Genomic DNA, 25267 nt, shown 5'->3' on the forward strand with positions numbered 1-25267 from the left:
TTGCATTCACCTACACAATATGCCATGTACATGTACATCATCATTCATTGTAAACAAAATTGACATTGTAGATCAAGAGGTTTTGGCTTTTGCTGTTGCCAGTGCTGGCAGTGCAACTAGTGGTACGAACGCCAACAACACGCTGATTTGGCAAAGGAAGTGCCGCGCCTCTCCGTACCGGGGTAGCGGATTCGCCCGGCGTTGATGTCTTCCGACTCCTCGCATCAGCCCTCCGAACTAGTGAGTCGTGACTGTAACTGGCTGCATGCTCATTATCTTGCTTGGACAGGAGGAGACCGTGTGAGTGTGAGGGGTTCCACTGGCTGTGGCGACATGTCCTGCATGCGGTGACAGCTAGTCCTTGCAGCATGCACTGAACAGTACTAGTACGTGATCGTGAGTAGACTACTGGCAAGACACGTGTTGGAATCAATCACATCGTCCCCTTCACATCAAAGGCAGTAATAGTTAGTTTGTTTGACCACAGATTCGCCTAGTGACGGCTGTTGCTCGTGCGTGGTTGCTGTCAAGTCTCGATCAGCGTAGGCGATAGCTACGCTGAGCGCTGGCTAGCTGTTCTGCTCACTCGATCGATCGAATCAGTGCAATCACTGGTTAGTGCCGTCGTCTTGCGCACTCTCGAGCTCACACTCACAGTCATAGTCATAAACATTATGTTTGTGTTGAGAGTCACATTTTCTCCGCGCTGTGGCTAGACTTCCGTAAAGCCGCCATCATCAACTACTCGAACTCGTAGAGTCTCACTCGTAGTGCCCCTGACGGCCAGTAGATCTACGACTAAGAGAACCTAGAGACTAGAGTGACTAGACTGGCTGCAGCTGCGGATCTGCCTTCAACTCTGGCCGTTGCCGGCGTTGGCGAAACTCCAGTGGTTCTGGTCCCTCAGGGAGCACAACAGCGTTCAGTCAGTGTTAGTACTCGCCCAAATCTAGTATTTTGAGAAGATCTGTTTACAATTGTAGACCTTGAGATTGTGGAGATCCCGCAAAACCTATGCGCAGCAATCCGCAAGTACATTTGGTTGAAGTCGTCTAGAAACTGTCGTTCAACGGATCCGCCTGTACCGGCCGGGGCGCTTACAGTACGGAACAATCGCGTGGACTGAGAATCGCTGGTTGTGGAAAACAGCTGAGCCCGAACACGATGAGTATCAAGGTGAGAGATCAAAGGGGAACAGGACATAATTGTGCAGTGTGTTTTTACATTCTACTTTCTACTTTCGCGTACAGTACATGTGTTTGCAAAGCATTTTTGTTGACAGTTTTGCTTTCTGCATGACTTGTGACCTGACGTGGAATTTATCAACGACGTCCAAACATTTAAAAAATATATATTTTGCGCAGATAACACGGCTGTCAAGAAGCGGCAACTAACTTACTTAGAAAGATGGCGTCGGTTCGAGATGGCATGGTAACCGCGCACGTGCCGTGGTCCGTGACTTGCTCATGTATGCACGCAAATGCAAGTCATAAACTCACAAAGATCGTCTTTGCATTTGGAGAAAATATCTTCGACTCTCTTTGGAGGTTGGTGAGGTTTGCCTAATCTTTACTTGATTGCGATGCCGGTATGTCCTCTTAATAATTAGAACAAAGAGAGCTGATGATCGCTTCATTGCTGAGCAGAAGTAACAATCAACTCTGTCCTCAGTGCCAAAGGCAGACGGCTGCAATTCCACAACGCTCATTTCATGATGATGGAAACAATATTCGTGTACTAGTACACACTTGGACCATTTGGTCATCCCTATTCTAGCCGCTAGTCCGTCCAGCAACCAGATATCGACTATTACGATAAGGACAACTGCGTGAACGAGGGCTCGCCCAGCAAATACAATTCAAGTCGTGACTCCAGTCAAGAATTAGGGTCTTTTTCGAGAACTTCACAAATACAGGCCAAGGCACCCCACGAAACTGATAGATGGCACGAACGAAAGACAAATAGGCTAGTCAAAGTGTCCCAAGTGATTGAAAACAGCAGATCTACCAAATAAGACAGCTACATGTGCCTAAACAACGATTCCCATACAGTAGAGAGTAGTATCAGGGAGAATGAAAGCCTTGGAAGTGCACAAATACAGCCACGACCGTCACAAAAATTGGACGACCGCCACAAAAAAATTCTCATTTGCTCTACCTCCTTGAAGGGTGAAAGTTACCAGTTATCCTATAGCGATGTCAGTTTATGCCTGTTGGAACCGCCCACAGCCCGCACGAAATACCGTTCAAATAATTCCAGGATGCAATTGCAGCTCCAGACAGGAGGAAGAAGAACACCGTGAAAGAAAACGGCAACGATGCCCAAACTTTCGGGAAACGGCTGAAGTCTTCCTGAAGATGTTAACATTGAATAGCCATCGATTGCCAGCGTGGTTTGGTGACTTTAGAACTGTTTTGAGACTTAGAATGAAGCATATCTCAAATTTGATGGAATTGTTACCTGTCAAATGCGTGGGCGAGCAGGCCAGCTGACTGGTTATTCATGAGCATGCATTGATTTTTCATGGTTCACGTGCAGAAAACTAAGTTGCCGCGATCCAAGTGCAGCTAACAGCCGTGATAACAGTCTGCGAAAATAAATTTAATGAGTTGTATTCTGTATGTCAAGAGTGAAGAGCAGCTTTAATTCTCCATTTGATCTGTTGTTTTGTGTCGTTAAGTTAAAGAACTTATCCATACATCTTCACGACACTCTCCAAACGGTCTCTGGGCTACACCAATCACTAAAAGAAAAAGAGAGATAATAGAGAGGTTGCGCACAACAAAACTTCGTAAGATTTTGACCGTCCGGGTTCGAGTAACGAAAGTTGATACGAAGATCCGTCCAAACGCGACCGAAACAGAGTGGATCTACAAGAAATGTTCTCGTCGATTGGAGTGCTAAAATACTGATATTTACAACTCCCTGTCTTGACTCTTCGCACCCGTGCGGCTGCCGTGTCGACCCACTACGAAAAGGTTCACACGTTCGCAACCTCACATTTTACGAATATTCGTTAGCTTTTTTCGTTAAAACTTTTCGTTTCGGTGCTACAAATTTTCGTTGTGCGCAAACTCTCTAATGATTCGAATTTTCTGCCCGAAAATTCCAATCATTCGTGAGGTTTTGCATTCCGAATTTCAGTTCGGCGTTCTTCGGTCATTTGGCGAACATCAAAATGTTGAATTTTCGAACCAACTTTTGTTTTGCAGAGCATCATGTGGTTTCATTTCATGAGCTCCAGCATCAGCAATGTCCTGTCCCGCGCTCCTTTCATTGCTGATTCCACGAACCTTTGATCGCCCAAAGAGTCGAGGGCCAAATCTGCCTCCTCAGTCGCCTCAGAAGAACCAACTCCATGCCCAAGTCAAATTTTATGCGTATCGCCATAGTCTTTTCAGCCGCACAGATGATGGTGATGACACTCCAGGCGAAAGAGAGTAGACAGGCAGTGGGAAGAAGCAAGCAGAGGTAGCTGGCGATGCTGCTGTCGCCGAAGACGCCTGTGAAGCCATGCCGAGATAAGAAACCTCTTTGGATATATCTCGCGCTAGCGCTATCTACAAGAAACTTCTTCCGAAAAATACTTTCGGCAAAGTGAGCTTTTTCCGAGGAAACATGCCGAATCTTCAAGTGCATTTTCCAACCCCGCTCCCGCGTGCCGAATCTTTTGCCGAATTTCGGAATGCAAAACCTCACTATTATCCGCATTTTCGGGCAAGCCACATCTTCAGGACCTGAAGATGTGCTTGGGTGGGGGGGGGGGGGGGTGCGGCTTATACTCCAGTATGGCTGAAAAATCCGCTATCATTGTAATTGGCCAAGTCCTGGCCGTTTTGTTCAGCAGCCCAATAGTACTGACTGCTGTACTTTATACCACGCAGCTGGTGTTGTACTGGCCGACAAAAGAAAACTATCATTGACATGTTCCATGCAGTTTTGTGCCCATTCCGCCCCACTCTCCCACTGCGTAGCATTGAGAGTACATGAAAACCAGAGTGTGCAGCTTGGGGCCTTCTCTGCTATGGGTGTCTGTCACGGCGGAATTCCGTGATTACATCATATTTGGTGCAGATCTGAGGCGGGAAATGGCGTAGTGCGTGCAACTGAGCTGCAGTTGTGCAGAAAGAGACCTGCTTGAATCCTGCTTGTACGCACTACATCACTAAAATGATGTAATCACGGAATTTCGCCGTGACAGCAACCCATCCAAGCTGCACACTCTGGTTTTCATGTACTCTTGGTAGCATGCAGGTGCTTTCTCACGAGAAAAAAAAGCGTTCTGACTACTTTATCGAAATTACTACAAGGTACAAGTAGGAGCTATTGTGCTCAAGAAATTTATTCTGTTGAACAACAATATTTCAAGACATTGAGTGAATATAATTTCTTTGAGGTGCGTACAACTGAAATTGGCACCGTTTGAATCTCCCTTGGAGTCAACATTGCTCAATTGCTCAGAGCTATTTTCAACAGAACGACCAGTCGATCAAAGTCATGAAATAGTTTTGTCAGTGTTTTTGTTGACCCAGACCGAGTGTCCAACGTCTTAATATTGCATGTATCTGTTCAATGTCGGCATAGCAACTCCAATGGTCTCGATTGTAAACGTGTAACACAGCCGTTTGACTTGCGATGTAAAATAAAAACAAATACAAATAATACAATTCTCTCCGTGCACTTCAGATGCATGCTGCTGTGCCTAATAGTGATACAAGGACCAACAATGAAATGACCACAATTCAGAATCAACAGCCAGTGATTCCAGCAACTTCCCTCTCTGGGTCTCTGGGACTTTACAACTTGTGCATGTATCTAACGCCTGGCTTATCTAAGCAGGGCTCTCCACTACTCTGTACCCATACTGGGCAGTGTTGATGTGCACATGGGAGTCACAACACGGCTTTTTTTCTCTATTGTGTGTTATAATTATAACGGAAATCATTCCCATTGAGATCAAGTCTAGTCCTTCCTGACTCAACTTCCTGTGCATTGCCCTGTGCCTATCTCTGTGTTCAGGATAAATGCAGTGAACATGCCTACCTTTTAGCCACACAGCTCTGCACTTGACACGCTGGACGTTTGATCTGATTTCTAGCTGAACAGCAATTTCGCCTGTCAACTGGCACTTGTGAATACATAAACTCAAGTGCTTGTACACCCACTACATCCAACTCATCACTGTCCCCTGTCTTTGGCCTGCTTTGCTGTATCTGATTGTGCTTGGAATCAAGTAAAAGAAAAGAAGTGGAAATGGAAAAGGAGCATGGTTGCCTGTATGAGTGCTCCTAAACGCGCAGCACCAGAAAGACCTCTCATTATTATAGCATCAAACACATTTTATTCTTTTAATATTTAATAATTATGAATCAGAACAGTTACAACTACTGTCTTGCTGAGTCATGTGACAGTTAGTGGTAGATGCATTCCAAGTAGGACATTCATTCATTCAGGGCACCAGGCAACCTCCAGTCAACCTACCAGGGGTACAGTATTTGATGGCATCAAGGATGATGTAACTGATGATGATGATGTAATGGGTTGAGCTGCAGTATAATAGAGGCTGAACGTGCTGCGAATCGTGCCATTGCCGTGTTTGTGCGTGCAGAAGATGATACTGTCTATTCGCTCCAAGAAGAGCTCGAAATCCTCAGCAGCCGCCAGCGCAGATGAGTTTCAACTGAATTACTACTGGGGAGCCCTGTCCAAGTGAGTGGCTGCTGAATTTCAGCGTAGAGTTATTACTGACAATATAGATGTCAGATATTCGTCTGTTTCATGTTGAATTTGATGTAGCCTGAAAGGTGAAATGTCAGAAAAATGTACCGTCTCCACCAGGGCTTTGACCAGTGATGCCCTCCCTATGTTATACAGTAGTTGAATAATTGAGAAGAAGGGTTTATTGACGATATTTGTAACTCGTGTTACATAGCTAGCAATCCTCAGGGAAAGTACAATTACTTGTATTGTGTTTCTAGTCCACGTCTAGGTTAGCAAGCAGCATGCTCACAGTGCTCTTGTAGAGCAATGTTTGTCGACCAGTATTTGCACTGACAATGAACTTCTTGTGAGAAAGCCCAGCTCACACCAGTTAAGACCAGGAGTGCATAATCATGCCCGATGCACCCAAAAACAGTTTCCAACCTGTTCATCTTATGTGCATTTGTGCGGTACTTGTGACTACGTCTGTGCGTGTTTCTGCGTCAGGGAGACCGAAATTCAAATCCTCAGCAAATGCCGAGACGGCTCTTACCTGCTACGGGACTGCCACAGCGATCCTGATCTCTTCACCTTGGCTGTAAAGTAAGTTAACATGTTGAGGCGTGACGGTGCGGACACAGTGGCACTCCGCACGTCTAACCCACATAACCGGGGGTGGATTCAAGCTTTCTCAGCTAGCAATAACTAGTATTACATCTTGATTTGAAGTTTTTTTTGGTTTGGGTTTAAAATTCTTTTATTTTACACATGCATTTCTTCTCCAGGGTATGATTTATTGCATTTTAAACCATTGTGTTAATTTGCCCGTAAGAGAGGCCGAAACAAACTAGTATTACATCCAGCACATTCCGTGTAGGAGATACAGTAAAAGATGACCGCTGGCGACCACGTGGCCCAGATGGCCACTGTAACCAGGAACCAGGGATGTCATTCACAGTTTAGCGACCCTGGACAAGGAGACCACCTGGTAACAGAGACCACGTTTTGAAGGTCCCTTGAGCGGTCGTCTTAGTCGGGTTTCACTGTACCACACGCACTCGTTTATCGGGTGGTCCGGGACCAGGCACTGCCCGTAACTTCGAAATGTCCGTCACTTCGAATCACATACATTTTGATGGGGAAAGGCAATAGAAAATGGCATATGATGTCACTATTTCCACAAAAAAAAGCGACAAAAGAGTAGTAATATTTCCACTGAAACTCGCCCACAAGGTGCCCGGTAGACCGAAGTGCCCGTAAATTTGGGGTCCGTAAAACTGAGGTATGAGTGCGCCACCAAGGTTTGTCTAAGTTTCTGTCCCTGTGATTTATGCTGACATGTTCTGTGCTTTCTCCCGTCCAGGAATGGTTCCAGGATCTACCGATACAGATGCTGTGTGTCTGTTGCCATGGAGATGATCCGAATGGGCGAATCCTGTAGTGATGGTGATGGACATTTGATCGTCTTCACTCGACCCATTCTCAGACCTAAGGTAAGATTTTAGCACATTTAATGGTTATTCTTTTACATGTACGGTCAACGTTGCGGATAACGACACTCGGCGGGGCATCAGAAACATGTCCCTATTCGCGAAATGTCGTTATACCCGAAGTCTCATTATATGTATACAGGTAGATGGGACCTTACTCTGGGCATGGAAATTCTGTCGTAATACGCGAATGGCCGTTATATCTGCCGTCGTTATTAGCGAAATTGATTGTACTTTTCACATTCAGGTCTCTCCCATGACCGTTACCAAGAGTAGATAAACAAGAGTGTGCAACTCCGGATCTCTCCTGCATAATCTGAAGATACCCCCGCCCACGGTGGAATTTTGTGTTGACGTCACCTTTTTTCAGAAGAACGCGCATTTTGCCGCAGAGCAGTGTGAGAGCACGTGCTGGGCACCGGCCTTGTATACATGTAGTGTAAAGCCGGCCAAGAGCACGAGGGAAAACTTTCTGAAAGACTCGCAGCGCGTGCGTCGTCGAAAAGATTACGTCAACAAAAAATTCCGCCGTGGGCCTACCCATCCGCTCTTGTTTATCTACTCTTGCCGTTACTGTAGTAGTTATGCATCACCACTAAAAGCAGTAAAGCATGGTCACTGCACAATTTTTACTCTTCATTGCAATGTGCAGGTTTTTTGCCCCCGAAACGCTTGTTTACATTAGTGGAGTGTCACCGTGAAGTAAATGCTAGATTTGAGGTGCATCACCAGTACAGTGAGCTGACTTAGCTTGAATTCACATGAATATAATTATACCAGTGTTGCGAAATAGTTAATCCTTATCCCCCCCCCTCCTTTTTTTTTTCCTCCTCTCGCGCAACATGTGTTGCTGCTCCCATGCATTTAGATACGGAGTGAGACGGGTGCCGTGGTTGTCTGATGTAGTGCACACAGTGTGATATATACTAGACTACTAAGTAGTGATAACACTGGTTTTCCGGAGTATAAGCCACACTTTGAACACTTGCAATGCACCGAACAAAATTGGTGCAGCTTATACTATGAAGTATGATTGTCAAATGAACTGTGAAGTACAGGGCAGATGTCTGTATTTTGTGACAATAAAATCTGGATGTGGCTTCTACTCCGGAAAATATGGTACACGTGTGTTGTGTGTGTGTGTGTGTGTGTGTGTGTGTGTGTGTGTGTGTGTGTGTGTGTGTGTGTGTGTGTGTGTGTGTGTGTGTGTGTGTGTTAGAATGACACTGGGCAGATGTCCTTTGGGCTTCTATTGGTTGCAGTAGGGTTTACCGGGTGTTAGCAGCTTTCGTGAGTTCCCGTCGGGAACGGATACAATAATTTACTTTCTTTTACTTGTTTGCAGCCCCTAGAAGTAGAGCTGATGCATTCTTTTTTTTTATCCCCTGTCATTGTCTATACGTGCAGAATTACCCTCCGGCAAGCCCGAAAACAGAACGGAGCTATGTTGAATTGCTGGAGAGCTGATGAAGAAGAGGGCGTGTTCGGAATGCAGAATATGATGTGCCGCGCTACACACATGAAACCGTGCACACTGCGGTGTCCACGCAGTGCGGACCCGGCTGCTGTTGTCACTGCACTCTTCTCCTGCAGTTGATATCAGTTTGGTGCTGACCAAACCAACTACCGCTGTGTTCATCTCGAATACAGTAAAACCATTTTCGAAGCGGACGCCCTTGGTGCAGCGGAAACTGTCCTGACAAGACAGGATTCCTCGTGATACCGGGATGCACGTTAAAATCCACAGTACGCCTGTGCATGGAATCGACAGTACGCCGGTGCATGGAATTTTCACGGTCAGTACTGGTTTCCGCTTGGTACAGGATCCGGCAAACTCCAATTTTACTGTATTGTATGTACTCTTTGTCTGACCTATATCCCATCTAGAGCTTCTTTCATGGGCATTTTATTTTGAAATCCATAATTATCGTTACTGAACTTTTCGGCTCAAGTTAGTGAAATGTTTCAACTTTCAATTTAAATCAAATCTTTCTACGCAAATCTCCATCGAACTTTCTGAAAATAATGATTATCTTCTTTTTGACACGTTTGCCAAGTCTTGATAAAGTTCATGATAAAGTTCATGTGTCATTGACATTCTGTTGAAATTTCCTCAGCACTTGATGTGTGGATAGGCCTATTTATTATTATCAATCTCCACCTTTCACCTCATGCTCTTGAGAGTGCTTTATTGGTTTGAAACGATCTGATACGAAACATTTTATTCTGCCCTTGTTGGGCCATGGGCTCTACTGACGTAGTTAGTGGGCTGTGCACTTGTGCAGTGTGCAGATAAGCCCCTTGTTCAAGTATGTCAACAACAGCTTGAATGGGACCACTGCATGCTAAGAAATGCTGCACAAGCTTGAACGCTGAAACAAAACAAAAAAACTTCAATGCCCTGCATTCATTATTACTATATTAGTACTTAGCAGGCTGTCAGTGTCTGTGTTTAGTGAATCACGTAGAAGCGACGGGAGTGAACTTCTGAGTCGGAGACCAACTCCGCAGGGTCAAGGACGACCAGTGTTTACCTCCGATGCGCATAATGCGCATGTCATGTATTGTAAAAGTGACCAAAATTGAGCAGTAGCGCTTGATTGTTTCACCTTTCACATACATGTACATGTACTTGGTGTTTGTCATTATTCTGCAAGTCATCCAAGGGTAGCCTACGAGGCCGAGGAAGGGGCAATGAGCTGCATGACGAAATTAATTATTTGAATGAATGCTTCCAAAAATAAAATTTTTAAAAATGTCAAACCCTTCAATCAATACCACTGCAATATCGATCCGTGCGTTGAAAATAGTCTACGATGTCGGGTTCTACTTCTACTGAAGTGAAGACGTGTACAGTCATGTGGTTTGTGGGTGTACATACAATTGCGGCCAGTGTTTACCTAAGGCGCGCGTCATGTACATGTACATGTACATGTATTTGGAAAATGATCAAAACTGTGCACCTAATAGCGCTTGTTCGTGTTCACCTTTCACTGACCTGGTCTACTCTTGTGTGTAGTTATCGTGCCAAGTCATCCAATGCTTGCCTACAATAACTCTACCTCAACAGTACATGTAACAGGAAATGGTAATGAATTGCATGACGTGAATGAATGCCTATTTTCCATGTTTCAAACCCTCCAATTAATACCTTCAGAATACCAGTCATCGTCAGTCGATAGAGAATAAACAATCAGACAAAATTGTTATTGTTATTGTGTGTGTGTGATATTGTGTGTGATATTGTGTGTGTTATTGTGTGTGTTATTGTGTGTGTTATTGTGTGTGTTATTGTGTGTGTTATTGTGTGTGTTATTGTGTGTGATCGCACGTGTACAATCACCGTTGTACATCTGTCCAGAATGCTCTCAACGACCTGAACCTTCCAAGCTGAATGGCCGTTGGTTTGTGCAGTGGAAATGTGTTAGAGCTACACTGTACAATGATCATGTTGCTGAGGCGGCTATCCCCCCTGTTGAGGTTGATGGCCGTGCTCATTTATACCATGTTCTCATAATTCTGCTTTTCGTGTCATTCTTGCTTCTTGTGTTTGTTTTTTTCTCCTCTAGTTTTCTTATGTTCGCGGAGAAGGTGGAGAGCCGGAACGCAGAATTTTTTTTAATTTTTTCTTTAATTATTTACTTTTTTACCAGGCGTGGGCCATCCCGGGGGATCCCCTGATCATAGGTGCCAAACACACAAAAAAATGATCATGTACAATGTACAATGTACATGTACATGTAGGTGTCCGGTTGTTCAATGTCTCAGTACAGTAAAACCTACATGTAGTTTAAGCGGCCACCCCACGGTGCAATCAACAGCAGTACATGTAATTAAAGCCCCAGGTGGTCTTTAGAACCAGGTCCAACAGGTTCAGTGTAGAGCTGTCCGTGCATGGAAAAATGGTCGTTAAGAGCAGGTGATCGCTAAAACCAGAGGTCGCTTACACCAGGTGTCACTGTACTCCCTGTCACTGTCAGTTTTGTGCTTTATTTATTTAACCCTGTTACAGTAGTGGAAACATATACATAATTATACATGTACAATGTAAAAAGTAAAAAAAAAAAAAGTAAATTATCGTATCCGTTCCCGAAGGGAACTCATGCATGTACAATGTAGTTACGTTTAACTCGTATCCATTTTGTCCTTTCATATTTTTAAACATTTTCCCTTTTATTAAACTCGCTGTGGTAGTCCGCAGCTCAACTGTGCACACTGGCGGATATGAACATTTTTTCGGCACCGAACATTCCGACACTCTACTCATGCAGTCAGGGAGCCTGTGATACGCGATCCGGCAAGTCTTACAAACTATCACGGAAGTACAGGTTCAGCCGCTGATCCATAATTATGTGCTTGCGTGCATGTTTCTTTGTCCTGGTCCGTGTCGCCAGGACAAACGAGAATAATGATCGGTTCACTTGAACTTGTCGCCAGCATTGCAGCAATGATGTTGCCAGAAACGAATGGCAGCAGAGCGTGTTTGTTGTGTGTAGTTCGTGTGTGGTCCTAAACGAGGAGGTAATGACGTTGCGGAATCTTGCAGGGGCAAGTACATACAGGTACATCTACTGTACATGTAACGTACAACCTACCATGATCGCAAGTGCAGGATATGATCAACCTACTTGTGTGCTGATAGTAATACCGTGCTGCAGGCCAGAATGCCCAGAACGGCAGAAGATAATAGCCTTCATTACTATAATCATTACATTTTGGCGACACCTTCCACCCTATCGGCGCCAGCTATGAGAGGTGTGGTGGTGATGGGGAGAAGAGTGAAGCAAGGGCGTTTCTTGTAAGTTGTAGAGAGCTACAAGTATGTACAGGTACATACATGACTTTGCATGTCCTGTACAGTGTACGTGTACATGTAATAATAATGGTAGGTGGAGAGTGGGGAATACATTGTGTGTACATGTACATGTACTTCGAAGTACATTTTTAAAACACTGAGAGTGTGTCCAGTCGCTCGAAGAGTAGTTGTGATTCCACTCGCGATGTATTGATAGTGGAGCAATGAGTAGCGGCTGTTGGAAATACATGAGTACTAATTCTTTGTGGAATCGCGAATGTGCCCTGGAATTCACAACGAACAACTTAGTGACTAGGGTGTTGAGCCAACAACAAACTTTAATGTAGAAAGGAAAGGGGCATAAAATGGATACGAGAGTGACTGTCCACCACTGTTGGTTAGCGCTTCGGAGATGTGTTAGAGAGAGAGAGAGAGAGGGGGGAGAGAGGGAGAGAGAGAGAGAGAGAGAGAGAGAGAGAGAGAGAGAGAGAGAGAGAGAGAGAGAGAGAGAGAGAGAGAGAAAGAGAGAGAGGGAGAGAGAGAGAGAGAGCGAGAGAGAGAGAGAGATAGAGAGAGGGAGATAGAGAGATACATGTAGATAGATAGATAGATAGATAGAGAGAGAGAGAAAGAGAGAGAGAGAGAGAGAGAGAGAGAGAGAGAGAGAGAGAGAGAGAGAGAGAGAGAGAGAGAGAGAGAGAGAGAGAGAGAGAGAGAGAGAGAGAGAGAGAGAGAGAGAGAGAGAGAGAGAGAGAGAGAGAGAGAGAGAGAGGGAGAGAGAGAGAGAGAATGAGATATAGACCGATAAAAGCGATATCGAAAATACATATAATATCTATATCCAATACCCCTACCCCCATTCCATAATGGACATGTATCTGTGGGATCCCTGTGTGCTAAGTAATGCTGCTCAATGAAAGCCGATAGTCGATACTGGAGGTCAGTTTTTAAAGTACATGCACAGGCCAGCCAAACCTGCCAAGCAGCGAGTCGTAAAAATATTACTTAAAATGGTGTTTTACGACTCCCTCCTGCTGGCAACAATCATTCATGGTTCAGACTGGACTCACGAGATCGGATTGCATCGAGAAAGACTGTATGATTGTGCATGTGTGTCATACTGAGTGTGCACCTGTAGACTTTTAAAAATCTTTGCATGACTTGTAGACTGCCAGCGTAGACGCTTTTCACAGTCACCTGATATTCACAACACCACACACCTGATACTCACAACACTACACACCCGTTCAGCAGTTGATCAAAAAGACCACAAGTTGATTTCAGTATCCATGACTTTCGTTTCAAACACAATGTGTACAATATCACGGACAACAAAACTGCTGATCACACCATCAGCAAGAACTTCGTATATCGAAGTATAAAGATAATTATTCTTGTGAGTAATCAACGTGATTTCAAGCGCCACCGAATAGCTCGGAAACTGTAAAACTATGGTAATCTGTATAATAAAATAGTTGCCTCAAAATTGTAGAAACGTCAAAAGCGACAGCACTGCATGCATTGAGTATGAGATCGGCACAATCCGGGCATGCACGGTATCCGATTGACGATGCTAGTACGCGAAGTGAGCATAATATTGCTTGGGGTGGAAGCTATGAAGATGTGCGCCGCATAGCCAGCAACGTCTACAGAGATAGGATAGGGTGGCGGCATGACAATCAACACTTGGAATTGGTTCCCATTCTCTCTCTCTCTTGTCTTCCTCTGGTACTGTATCGATTATGACGGCGCGTCGTAAACTGCGGAAGACTTGTCAGTGCCAAGAGGTTCGATGCCCTGTCGCAAGACGTCAAGTACAAGAGAACACCAAGGAGTATGAGAACGTAGAATGATATCCACAAGCAAATACAGCATATACCCGGGCCAAACCCTCCAACAAGTCCATGGAAGCAGTCTGACAGCTGAATAATAATAATAATTATATATTATGATCTGGAAAGCCATGTACATGAAATCTAGAAAGCACGCGGAAAACTGGAGATGGCAAGCAAGCGCTGCAACACGATTCTGGAGCCTTGGGTGGGGACTTGTACATGTACATGTACCTGTACCGGTATTTCTGTTTACATTTAGATGCACGGCTATACTCAGTACTAGTATCTAATAAACTAACTGCACGCTTGTGGCATAAACCTCTGCTGCATAATGAGGGGCATTGACGTCAGCAAAGTGACCATCAGCATGTGGGGAATCCTATGAGACTGACTAGAAGTAGAAGTAGAAGTACTTGAAGCTTGGAAGGTCCCCCCCCCTCTAAAATTAATGAAGGCATGTGCAAAATAAGACCCAGATGTTCATGGGAAAGAGCTTCAGACTTGACCACGTGATGATCTAAGCCGGAAGCGTAGCTAGCTAGCTTCATACCTTGGGTCTGGTGACGGCATGTTTCAGGTTGACTTGGTTTCCGTACTCGTCGGTGCACGACATGCTGGACTCTGCAATACCCATCACGAGCTCCTCGGTGATGCGATACCTGCATACCGTGTCACCAGTTCTGTGAGACACAACAAAGGAGAGGAAATAGCAACTTGTTGGAGCAGACATGCAACCGACAAATGGCCCACTAATGTCTCAGGTGCTGAATGCCATCCACATCCAGGCCTTCGGTTTAAAAAATGCACTGCACTAGGTGGTACTCAAAGTCGAAATGCCTCAAGACTAAATTTGAAATATTGAAAGCAGTCCTGTGCTGTGGGGCCATGAAGGTTATGCGTGCAAGTAGGCAGGCTTTTGAATTTCTATTGTCCTCAGACTCCTCACACAGCTTTCCTGCACACCAATCTCAACGCGTATCCATGGGTGAGGCAACAAAGGTTTTCGTGGATTGCCAATAGCATTGATTGAGAGGTGAATACTAGTACTTGCAAGTACTAGTACAATCATGTCGTTGTTCTGTTGCAATGACCACCATTTGCATTTGAATAAGACCAAGGATGAGGGCTAAGCTCTGTTGCCTAATCTCCAACTCACAGCTACTACCCCCCCCCCCCCTGGCATTCCCGTGGCAGTCCACTCATATTATGCAGCCACTCACTCGAAGTGGTCACAACACACCTCTTTTAAAAACTAGGCAAGCGGGCTGCAATGAACATGCGGAGCTGTACAATGCACATTGTATTGTATTGTATTGCACATGACTCAGTGCACATACTACTAGTATATGTACTAGCACTCACCTCACACTCAACGTGATCAGTGCTGGCTCGCTGATACAATCCCTGAACAGGTATGATCCGTCCTGACATTCGCTCAGAATAGCTACTTCATGATCCCTGTAAGAAAGACAGAGTGGAATATAGACACAAGAAATGAAATACATTCATCATGTACATGTAGGTGCAATGTACATGTACATGTATATGGTCAGTGTTCCAATACAGAGCGATTTTTGTATTACATGTGGTTTATATACTTAATACGTGACTACATGCCAATAAAGGGCACCATTCCAATAAACAACCAAACCACGACGTCTTTATTATTGTGACAGCTAGTTTGAAGTGCGCGTTATTCTTGATGAAAGTGCCCATGAAGTAAAGACATCCCCACTCCGTTTCATGCGCACACACATCGTACGACCTTTTACCCAGGCCTTTGCACGTTTCTTCAAAACTAGTGTAGGAAGTGGTGTCCACCAAAGCACGTTGAAGTGTGGTGGCATTGTCAGTTGTTCCCCAGTGTTTGGCGATACTGTCTGCAGACCCACCTCTACTAATTTATTTCACAATTGCCATTGATGCGCTCGTGGGACTGTACACAGATTGGAAATGTTCCTGGCTGATTGTCCGAAAGCAGTAGCGGCCAGCACAATTGCATAGCCGGTTGTAACGCGAACGTGCGAACTCTAGGTTTACTCACTAGAGTCACAATACATGGTGCATTTCCAAAATGTTTCATTGCAGCACATGTACAAGGCAGACGCCTTCAGGGAAAGTCTAAAATGAAAGTGCGATGATGGCTAGAAATGAATTGCTACGTGTACATGTACGTGTTCTGTATGTGGGAATAATTTGCCCTGCACTTTTAAAGAGGTCTGCCCCCTACTGTGGACCTGGAAGCTACTTGCAACATCAACACAACACAACACGAACGTGATTCTACAGTCCATCAGCAGCGGCGTTGTGTTAATACACGCTACGCATGACAATTCCGCTGGAAAATGCCAGCCAGGGCTGAGGCGGTGGGAAATTGAAACCCGCCCAACAACAGTACCCCCATCAGACTGCCTTGCCTGCATTACTGTTTGCACCGCGTTCCGTGCCAACATTTTTGGAGCAGCGCATGACTGTCACGCGCTACAGATCATTAAAATGTTTCACAACCAGGCGAAGCAAACAGTGACACTGATGATACTAGTATTCAGGTGCAGTGATATCCAGTATCCTACTGTTACTAGTATTTCTTGGGAAATGATATCTGGGATCATGGCAGAGGATAGTAATGTACTTAAGTTCTAGCTAGGCCAGAGCTTCCGGTGACAAATCGGTCCGCATAGAGCGACCGTTTCCCCAAATACGGTCAGATAGTTGCAGGACAGGTCGCGAGTGGATTCGATTAGGAGTAGTTTGTTTTGATGCGTGCATTCATCCGGTAGTGCATTGGGGTGAGACCCTTCTCTGAAACGACCGGCGATAAACAAGGTTTAAGTTAAAACCGATATGCTATTGATGGGCGCAGGGTTCCGAGATAGTGTGAAGGGGGCACAGGTGAACGACGTTATGTAATTACAGCAATATAAATTGCATCACCTCAGGTGGTGATTTGACCTACATGTAAATCCAGCAGTGACATCTTGAGGGACATTGCTGTGTTTAATAATATTATTATATTGACCCTGCGTGCGCCGGTTCCATGCCTGACTAATGTCATTATTATCCTGATGGTGGCAGCACATACTAGTAACAGAAAGGCGGGTGCTTGCCTAAATTCTACTCTCGTGCTCGTGCACCAGCTACTGGAACAATGCTAGTAGTAGTGTTCGGATTTTCACTGCAATCATGTACATGTACATCAGAACATGTAAGGTGCATTACAAGTAACGTCCGCTGAAACCATGGATCAACCTGTGCATATGGGATTAATTTAACACCCATTATAGGCTCTGATTATGGGCTTCATCCTGTAACATGACTGTGTGCTTACAATACATGTATGTGCGTATTCTTGCATGCCATGAGACTTCAGCATCACCCTGATACTAATAGATAGGACACGGGCACTTCAACTAATAATCCAAGCCATAACTCATTGCTTTCTTGGAATGCACGCTAGTTCTGAGGCAATACCTGTATGCTGTTACCAGGTTGTCCCGGACATTCCGTCCCAAGGTTGCTCAGGCCAGGGCGTGTAAGTGGGGAGCTTAGGGAATGGCGTCTCTACGTCTAAGCGCTGTTACCAGCGTGACTGACTGGTCCCGAACAAGGCCCCGGAATCTGAAATCGCAGGCCACTGGTTTACTACAACAGGGTGTGCGCAATCGTCTATCATTCCCTGGCCCTGTGTACAGCCACTCGGGTCACGGGTGAAGGCCCTTGATGCCACACACGCTCTCCCTCTATCTCTATAATCTTCCAATCTAGCCTCATATCGATCTCTCAAGCAGCGTCAAGCTCATTGAAGTACCCTTCTAAAGGTTGGAGACAGCTTGGACATTGACAGGCGACGCGCTCTGTGTCGAAGTGAAGCCACTCAGCACGGCATTCCTGGTGGCAGCTTCCCCATTCAGCCTTTCATACTGTAGTGTTTTCCTCCTCCACAGGAGCAGGCTGAATTCGTGTCCTGAACAGCTACATGTATGTACAACCTACGCAGGCAGGAACGAGAGTCTACATTGTATGCATCCAGTCTCTATCATCTCCCACTGTTATCTTCCTCTACCATTATCTACTGCTATCGCCCATGGCGCCCTGAGATTAGCCTCCAGCTGGTACTTTTCAAACTTGGTATGAGTATTCCCCGTAAGGCGTTAGGAAAGAAGGGCCTGATAATGGGAATTCACACCCATACATGTACATGTGTACACCAGAATACTCCCCCCCCCCCCCCCCTCTCTCAACATACACACACGAACACACATTGTGAAGATCTACGTTACCTTGCCAAGGCTAAACCATCTCTTACCTTGTCATAAGTCCCCAGTAGGACTCCAGATGCCGGCTGCTTGTGGAGCTGTCGCTGCTGATCGATCTAGTGTCCATCTCCTACGAAGTATAATAAACAAAACAGTTCAGCAATGGACGTATGAACCATGATACAATTAGAAAGAGGGACCATCGCCGACACAGCAGTACAGCGAGAGCACCCCGAGTCCAAAAGAGGACTGCTATGCAAGACAAAAGTACTTCGCAATCGTTTCACAATGTCCTACCCACGGACACACTACGAGCGACGAATTCGGATGCAACACAGTGCATCCCCCATGTCGCCATGAGGCCAAACAGTATCCCACCGATACTTCAACGACTCTTACCATGACTGAGAGATGTCGAAGAAGAAACGAAGTGAGCTTGGTCGTGATGTGACTGTACTGACGGGGAACAGCTCCAATTATATACTGGCTTCGAAGCTCAGCGGGGGGCGATGATGTGCACGAGAACCTTAGCGACGAACGCGTACTTCCAAATAAACAAAAGCTCCACGGACGAAAACTTCTACTTCTAGGTAACGAATGAACTGTTTTGAGTGGCTAGTGACAGCCGCGTTGCTTTTATACCCCCGCTCTCAGTCAGGTGCTGATCGCTATCATGCATCACATGTGCATTATTATGTACATGTGCATTGTGCTTGTCCTGTTGTACTTGTAGGCTAGCTTCTCGCCTTTGGTCGTGGATATTACAGTCTTGTAGTACATGACTGTACAGGATAGTGCCCCGTAAGTCTGTGGTGCGTACACACAGCAGTATACAGCGGGCCGGACATGATTGTCATCACGCGAATTCCGGATTGGCAGCAGGAGCCTCATCAGTCATCACTACTACTAAGTACTATGGCCGTACGGGTAGTGCTCATACACAGCGAAGTGACTTCTTCTGTCCCGGGGGATCATGTTGAATACGTTCGCAATGTATGGTTGCACGTATTGTCTGGTTCTCGTGGCCTGGTACACGGTACACTGTACATTGTGTAATGTGTAATGTGTGTGTGTTTTTATGTGTGCAGACACTTGCGTGGTCGCCATAATTCAAGCAAGTCGCCTACACCAATACTGAAAAGTCCGTGTGCGCCCAGACCAGAGATGATTGAGACCTGGGGATCTGGAACCGTGTTCGCAGCATCAACACCAGATTCAAGTGAGTGCTGCGTGAGACAGCAGCGTCCTGGCAACTTAATCTAATCCCATATGAACATGTGCAACGGCTACCCCACAGAGCACAGGCCGGTTGGGACAACACTCGCCACAGAGCTGCTACTGTACTAGCGTTCCAGGCACAGACGTATTATATGTACAATCATGTACATGTGCATCCACTGGTATAGGGTATGATCCAACGGGTTAATTAGTTCCACAAAGATGTACATGTATATGTACCGTCCGTTGGCCAACACTACCACTCGCTGTGATTGCTATGTTCAATATCTTGAGGTCTTGCCCTCCATCTTTCGTCATGGGAACATCGCCTTGTCTTTCAGAACGACAAAGCACCATGGACATGGCTATGAGTGCATTCACAACGTCACAAAATTGCGTTAGGTCCAAGTGCCGATACAAGTCAAGGTCACCTCACACGCATACAATCATGCACAATGTACAATGTACGTTGTTGTTCAAGCGAGAAGTATAGGTTTTGGTTGTGGCGAAAGGCTCCGTTGAAAGTCCGTCATCCAAGCGCTGGGCCCGGCGCCCTGGTGTCCTTTGCCCAAGGCTACTTTCACCAGTGACTGTTGTCTGAGTCCTCAACGCGTTAAACTAACGGTGTTTGCATTGTGTTTGACTCCTTGCCTAGTCATCAGCATTCAGACTTCCACTCCAGTATCACTCATTCCCGGTCCCATGCGTGCCCGCATTCATGACCATGGTGGCCAGAGCAGCATGCAGGATTCGACTAGCATTCAGCCTCAGGACGGCCTGATCATTACTCAATACTAGTGCATGTATTTGGACATTTACAAAGTACATGTACAATCTACATTGTACATCTACATGTATTGTAGGTGGGTGGATGAACCGAGCCAGACCACTATCTATAGATGGTTGATTGTTTAGACTTTAGTATTATTTATAACAGCTCCGCCAGTGCCGTCGACTCACTACTCCTTATTGTCGCAGTGTTTACAAGTGCTGCTCCAGCTGCTGCGAGTAAGACCAAATCCGGCTGGATGCCTACTTCTTGGATACCTTTTAAAACGTCCGGTCTAGACATTGTACAATGTGTACACTGTGTTTCAAGCCAGTCGAAAGAACCACTCTGATTTACTCTGAATTACTCTGATTTTCTCTGATTTTCTCTGATTTTCTCTGATTTTCTCTGATTTTCTCTGATTTTCTCTGATTTTCTCTGATTTTCTCTGATTTTCTCTGATTTTCTCTGATTTTCTCTGATTTACTCTGATTTACATGTACATGTACATGTAGGTGACCTGGCACCAACTGTCACTCTATCTAGGACTAGGCAAGGAATGATACATTCTTGACATCTCGGAGCTTCACGCTCAGCCAGCAACAGGCACCAGAACCTACACTGTGCAATCATAATGATATCAATGATATCAAGCTCCTGCGGGCTCTGGTCTCCACTGCATGTCTGGTCTCCACTGCATGGCTAGACTCGCTCAGTGTGGGGCCTATCTCCACTATGACACAATGCATGTATTTAGAAAATGTTTTGAACGGTTGCATCAAATGCTTAGTGCATCCCACATCCCGGTGCCGAAAGGCGGGCTCAGTGGCTAGGCATTGGCGGATAATGCTCGAAAAGGTGGCAGATTCTGCTCGAAAAGCAGGGAAATTGGCAGAACCATACAAACCTTAACCAGAGTTGCTTGTTGGTGGCGAGGTTGAGGCATTCCTGAATCGGCCCTTTCAGAGACTTGAGGTCTTCTTTGATGTTGTCGACCTATGTCTTGTGAGGTCGTCCACGGGGGCGCTTGATGTCCGAAGTATTGAGGGCAGCTAGCTGCAATGCCTTGTAAGAGGCCAACAAGCAACTCTGGTTAACGATCATTGACAGATGCATGACCCCCGTATGATTTGTTTATGCGGAGCCGTTCAACCAGGGCACAAGTCTCGCTACCTGCAGCTCGCACTGTTCAGTTTACAAAATCCCCTTTGTTTCATTCCTATTCTGACTGGCTCAAGCTATCAAGCCTCGCCCACCACTGCCACAGCATGTCTCAGTTTCGCCAAGTTGTTTGTACTGAGTTGCGTTTTCCTGCAGCACTCACGCGTGTTTAGCTAAACAATGTAATTTCCGGCTATCTCACTTAATTGGCTGAGCTTTGTTTTCCTCCCTGTTCCTTTCTTGGCTGAGCTTTGTTTTCCTCCCTGTTCCTTTCTTGGCTGAGCTTTGTTTTCCTCCCTGTTCCTTTCTTGGCTGAGCTTTGTTTTCCTCCCTGTTCCTTTCTTGGCCGAGCTTTGTTTTCCTCCCTGTTCCTTTCTTGGCTGAGCTTTGTTTTCCTCCCTGTTCCTTTCTTGGCTGAGCTTTGTTTTCCTCCCTGTTCCTTTCTTGGCTGAGCTTTGTTTTCCTCCCTGTTCCTTTCTTGGCTGAGCTTTGTTTTCCTCCCTGTTCCTTTCTTGGTTGAGCTTTGTTTTCCTCCCTGTTCCTTTCTTGGCTGAGCTTTGTTTTCCTCCCTGTTCCTTTCTTGGCTGAGCTTTGTTTTCCTCCCTGTTCCTTTCTTGGCTGAGCTTTGTTTTCCTCCCTGTTCCTTTCTTGGCTGAGCTTTGTTTTCCTCCCTGTTCCTTTCTTGGCTGAGCTTTGTTTTCCTCCCTGTTCCTTTCTTGGCTGAGCTTTGTTTTCCTCCCTGTTCCTTTCTTGGCTGAGCTTTGTTTTCCTCCCTGTTCCTTTCTTGGCCGAGCTTTGTTTTCCTCCCTGTTCCTTTCTTGGCTGAGCTTTGTTTTCCTCCCTGTTCCTTTCTTGGCTGAGCTTTGTTTTCCTCCCTGTTCCTTTCTTGGCTGAGCTTTGTTTTCCTCCCTGTTCCTTTCTTGGCTGAGCTTTGTTTTCCTCCCTATTCCTTTCTTGGTTGAGCTTTGTTTTCCTCCCTGTTCCTTTCTTGGCTGAGCTTTGTTTTCCTCCCTGTTCCTTTCTTGGCTGAGCTTTGTTTTCCTCCCTGTTCCTTTCTTGGCTGAGCTTTGTTTTCCTCCCTGTTCCTTTCTTGGCTGAGCTTTGTTTTCCTCCCTGTTCCTTTCTTGGCTGAGCTTTGTTTTCCTCCCTGTTCCTTTCTTGGCTGAGCTTTGTTTTCCTCCCTGTTCCTTTCTTGGCTGAGCTTTGTTTTCCTCCCTGTTCCTTTCTTGGCTGAGCTTTGTTTTCCTCCCTGTTCCTTTCTTGGCTGAGCTTTGTTTTCCTCCCTGTTCCTTTCTTGGTTGAGCTTTGTTTTCCTCCCTGTTCCTTTCTTGGCTGAGCTTTGTTTTCCTCCCTGTTCCTTTCTTGGCTGAGCTTTGTTTTCCTCCCTGTTCCTTTCTTGGCTGAGCTTTGTTTTCCTCCCTGTTCCTTTCTTGGCTGAGCTTTGTTTTCCTCCCTGTTCCTTTCTTGGCTGAGCTTTGTTTTCCTCCCTGTTCCTTTCTTGGCTGAGCTTTGTTTTCCTCCCTGTTCCTTTCTTTCCACTGTTTTCTTGTTTTCTTTTGTACTTTTACCATGGCTGGTTATCGCCCTCATCTCTGGGGTTGCTCCCCACATTAGCGATGCGTGCACATGCTACGAGATTGAGTTTAATAATAATAATAATAATGCGGGCAATATGCGACCTGTTCAAATTATTATTATACAAACCTTATGACGGGCAATTCCTCGGACTCTGCTCCATTTCTTTATCCACATACCAAACATGCATGAAACTTACCAGAAAAAGTACCGAGTTCTGCCATTTTTCTGCCGGCATTATCCGCATACGCCTAGGGTTTACGCCCTTACATCATGTACTGTACGTGGCTACTTCCTCTTGTCTAGCCCCCAAGACGAAATTAATGATAGTAGCCGACTGGCCGAAATTAAAAAACATAAAAATCCCCCCCCCCCCCCTTAAAATCTCTCTACTCCTGCCCCCCCCCCCCCCTTAAAATCTCTCTACTCCTGCGCAGTTTCGTTTGTCGCGTCATCCCTAGATACATGTACAGAACATGTACAATGTCATGTAGATGAGTTCGCGCTGTACATTGATGACCTCATTTCACTCCCAAACTGCCAAAGCTAAAGTGGACCTCGCAACTTCGCAAGTACCCAAGTACATGTACATGACAGTTACCGTAAAAATTAATTATTTCGCGCCGATATCCATGATGTCATTGAAGCGTCCTCTCCCTAGCAGTGTGTCATCTGTAGCTGTCAGCTGAGCTGTTTACATTATTATTTCGAAACTCGGAGTAACGAGAAAGATTTTTGGTCTCTGTTGTTCTGCCTTGTGCACCGGTACATGTACATGTTAATACGAGCACATTCCAATACATGTACATGTACAATGTACATCATGCCCAGACCATCCACGATCGCATTGCACCTTTATATCGCATGATACTTGATAGATGTTTTGTTCACGCCGTAGAAGGCGTTTGAATGCTTCGTTTGCAGCCAGACACTGAGTGAAAGGGCATGTCAAGACTCTCCTGGGGCGCGTCGTCGCGACACTGATGGTTTGCAGAGTTCAAATGACTACAAAGTCATGTACATGTACCGGTATTGTGTGTCATGTACATGTATGTCGAGCGCAAGCATAGATCGGCATGCAATCCACGAAAACCTGCAACACTCAGCCAGCCATGCTGCTGCAAGGCGTCTGCGTTGGTGCCGTTAGTGCCAATCGTTAATCCTGTGCGCAAGAAGACAAGAACAGAAAAAACATGTTGCCCGTGGCTGAACATTCTGCACGTTCTACAATGTACTGTCATGTCTGTGCTCATGATCACCTTTGCATCCGGATATCCGCGGATCCGGTGCATGCGACTTTCACACATCCCATCTCGTACTGGAACCACCCTACTTTACGTTGGCCTTCAGTTGCGTAGTAGATGGCTGCAAGACCTGCCCTTGCATAATGTAGATTGCTAGTATTGAACCCACGCATTCTGAAACGCTTTCAAAGGGAAATGCACGGACGAAGTTCTAAACACATGTACACGTAGATTGTCCATAATTATACTGAATGTAATATTAGCAGGTAATCAATGCAATCATCATACTCCCAACTTCCGAAGTACACGGCACACCACAACTACAACTCAAGAGGTTACATGTACATGTACATGTAAGAATGTAGTATTTTATATAATTATATATATGAATAAAAGTACATTTCGTGATACGTAATTCATACATGTATGCTGAACTGCCAAGTACACTCGTCAGACGATAAAACATAATAATGTTATTCGCTAGTTATAACAATTATAGCCGCGTAACTGTTATGTAGACTAGAGCAGTGCTAAAGCCACGAAGCTTGAGGAGATACAGTGTAGCATCAGCGCTGGAATACACTTTGAGTAATATATCGTATTTACATGTACATCACTACATGTACATGTATGTGAATTCTCCACAGGCCTACCTTTAAGCTTGAGTGCTCAGGGTTATGTACTCTTGATACTAGTGGTAATGACTCTACTAATGAGGCGACGTCAGTGGGAAAAGCTCTTGAACTGGCGTCACCTAAACGATAAACAAGCCTCTCCCCTGCTGGTGCTGTGACTGTGTGCAAGGCACACTGCCCTGATGAGGGCTGGATTGAAACGGATGCGACATACATGTACATGTATGCCGTCATACATGTAATCCTGGTCTACCCATAGCTCACAGTCGCACATTAGCCTGAACCCGACATGCGCTTGTTTAGTTCTGCGGTTGCAGATATTCCGACAGCGCGCAGCCAGACGCACTTGTACAATGAAATTATGTACAGAGTCTACAGACTCAGTCATGTACATTGCACAGCTATCGAACAGTGCATGTGCGCGCACATACATACATGGCGACATGGCATTCCAGTGAAGTCTTGATGTGGAGTGGTCTGTTTCCTGCAGATCGTTTTGCACTAGTTTACAGTCACTTGCTGCTTGATAGACGACCGTCGCGAGTTTGCCCCATGAAACTAATACACAATACAAAGGGCTAGGTTCCCC

The 25267-nt window shown here is 45.5% G+C and overlaps 2 protein-coding genes across 2 annotated transcripts; one reads left to right on the top strand and one right to left on the bottom strand.

The window, feature by feature from the left end:
- Nucleotides 1-453: 453 nt before the first annotated feature.
- Nucleotides 454-9419, top strand: LOC135819784 (uncharacterized). The gene is made up of 5 exons (XM_065333053.1): nucleotides 454-1176; nucleotides 5609-5709; nucleotides 6208-6303; nucleotides 7064-7193; nucleotides 8598-9419. Exons 1-5 carry the CDS (start codon nucleotides 1165-1167, stop codon nucleotides 8655-8657), a joined length of 399 nt encoding a protein of 132 aa, XP_065189125.1. The 5' UTR covers nucleotides 454-1164; the 3' UTR covers nucleotides 8658-9419.
- Nucleotides 9420-13259: 3840 nt separating this feature from the next.
- Nucleotides 13260-18737, bottom strand: LOC135819785 (uncharacterized). The gene is made up of 5 exons (XM_065333054.1): nucleotides 18476-18737; nucleotides 18127-18206; nucleotides 15183-15278; nucleotides 14371-14500; nucleotides 13260-13782 (listed from the first exon to the last, which is right to left on the bottom strand). The coding sequence occupies exons 1-5, from the start codon at nucleotides 18476-18478 to the stop codon at nucleotides 13726-13728; spliced, it is 366 nt and encodes a 121-aa protein (XP_065189126.1). The 5' UTR covers nucleotides 18479-18737; the 3' UTR covers nucleotides 13260-13725.
- Nucleotides 18738-25267: the final 6530 nt, after the last annotated feature.

Source organism: Sycon ciliatum, chromosome 6 (assembly GCF_964019385.1).
Source record: "Sycon ciliatum chromosome 6, ocSycCili1.1, whole genome shotgun sequence".
NCBI lineage: Eukaryota > Metazoa > Porifera > Calcarea > Leucosolenida > Sycettidae > Sycon > Sycon ciliatum.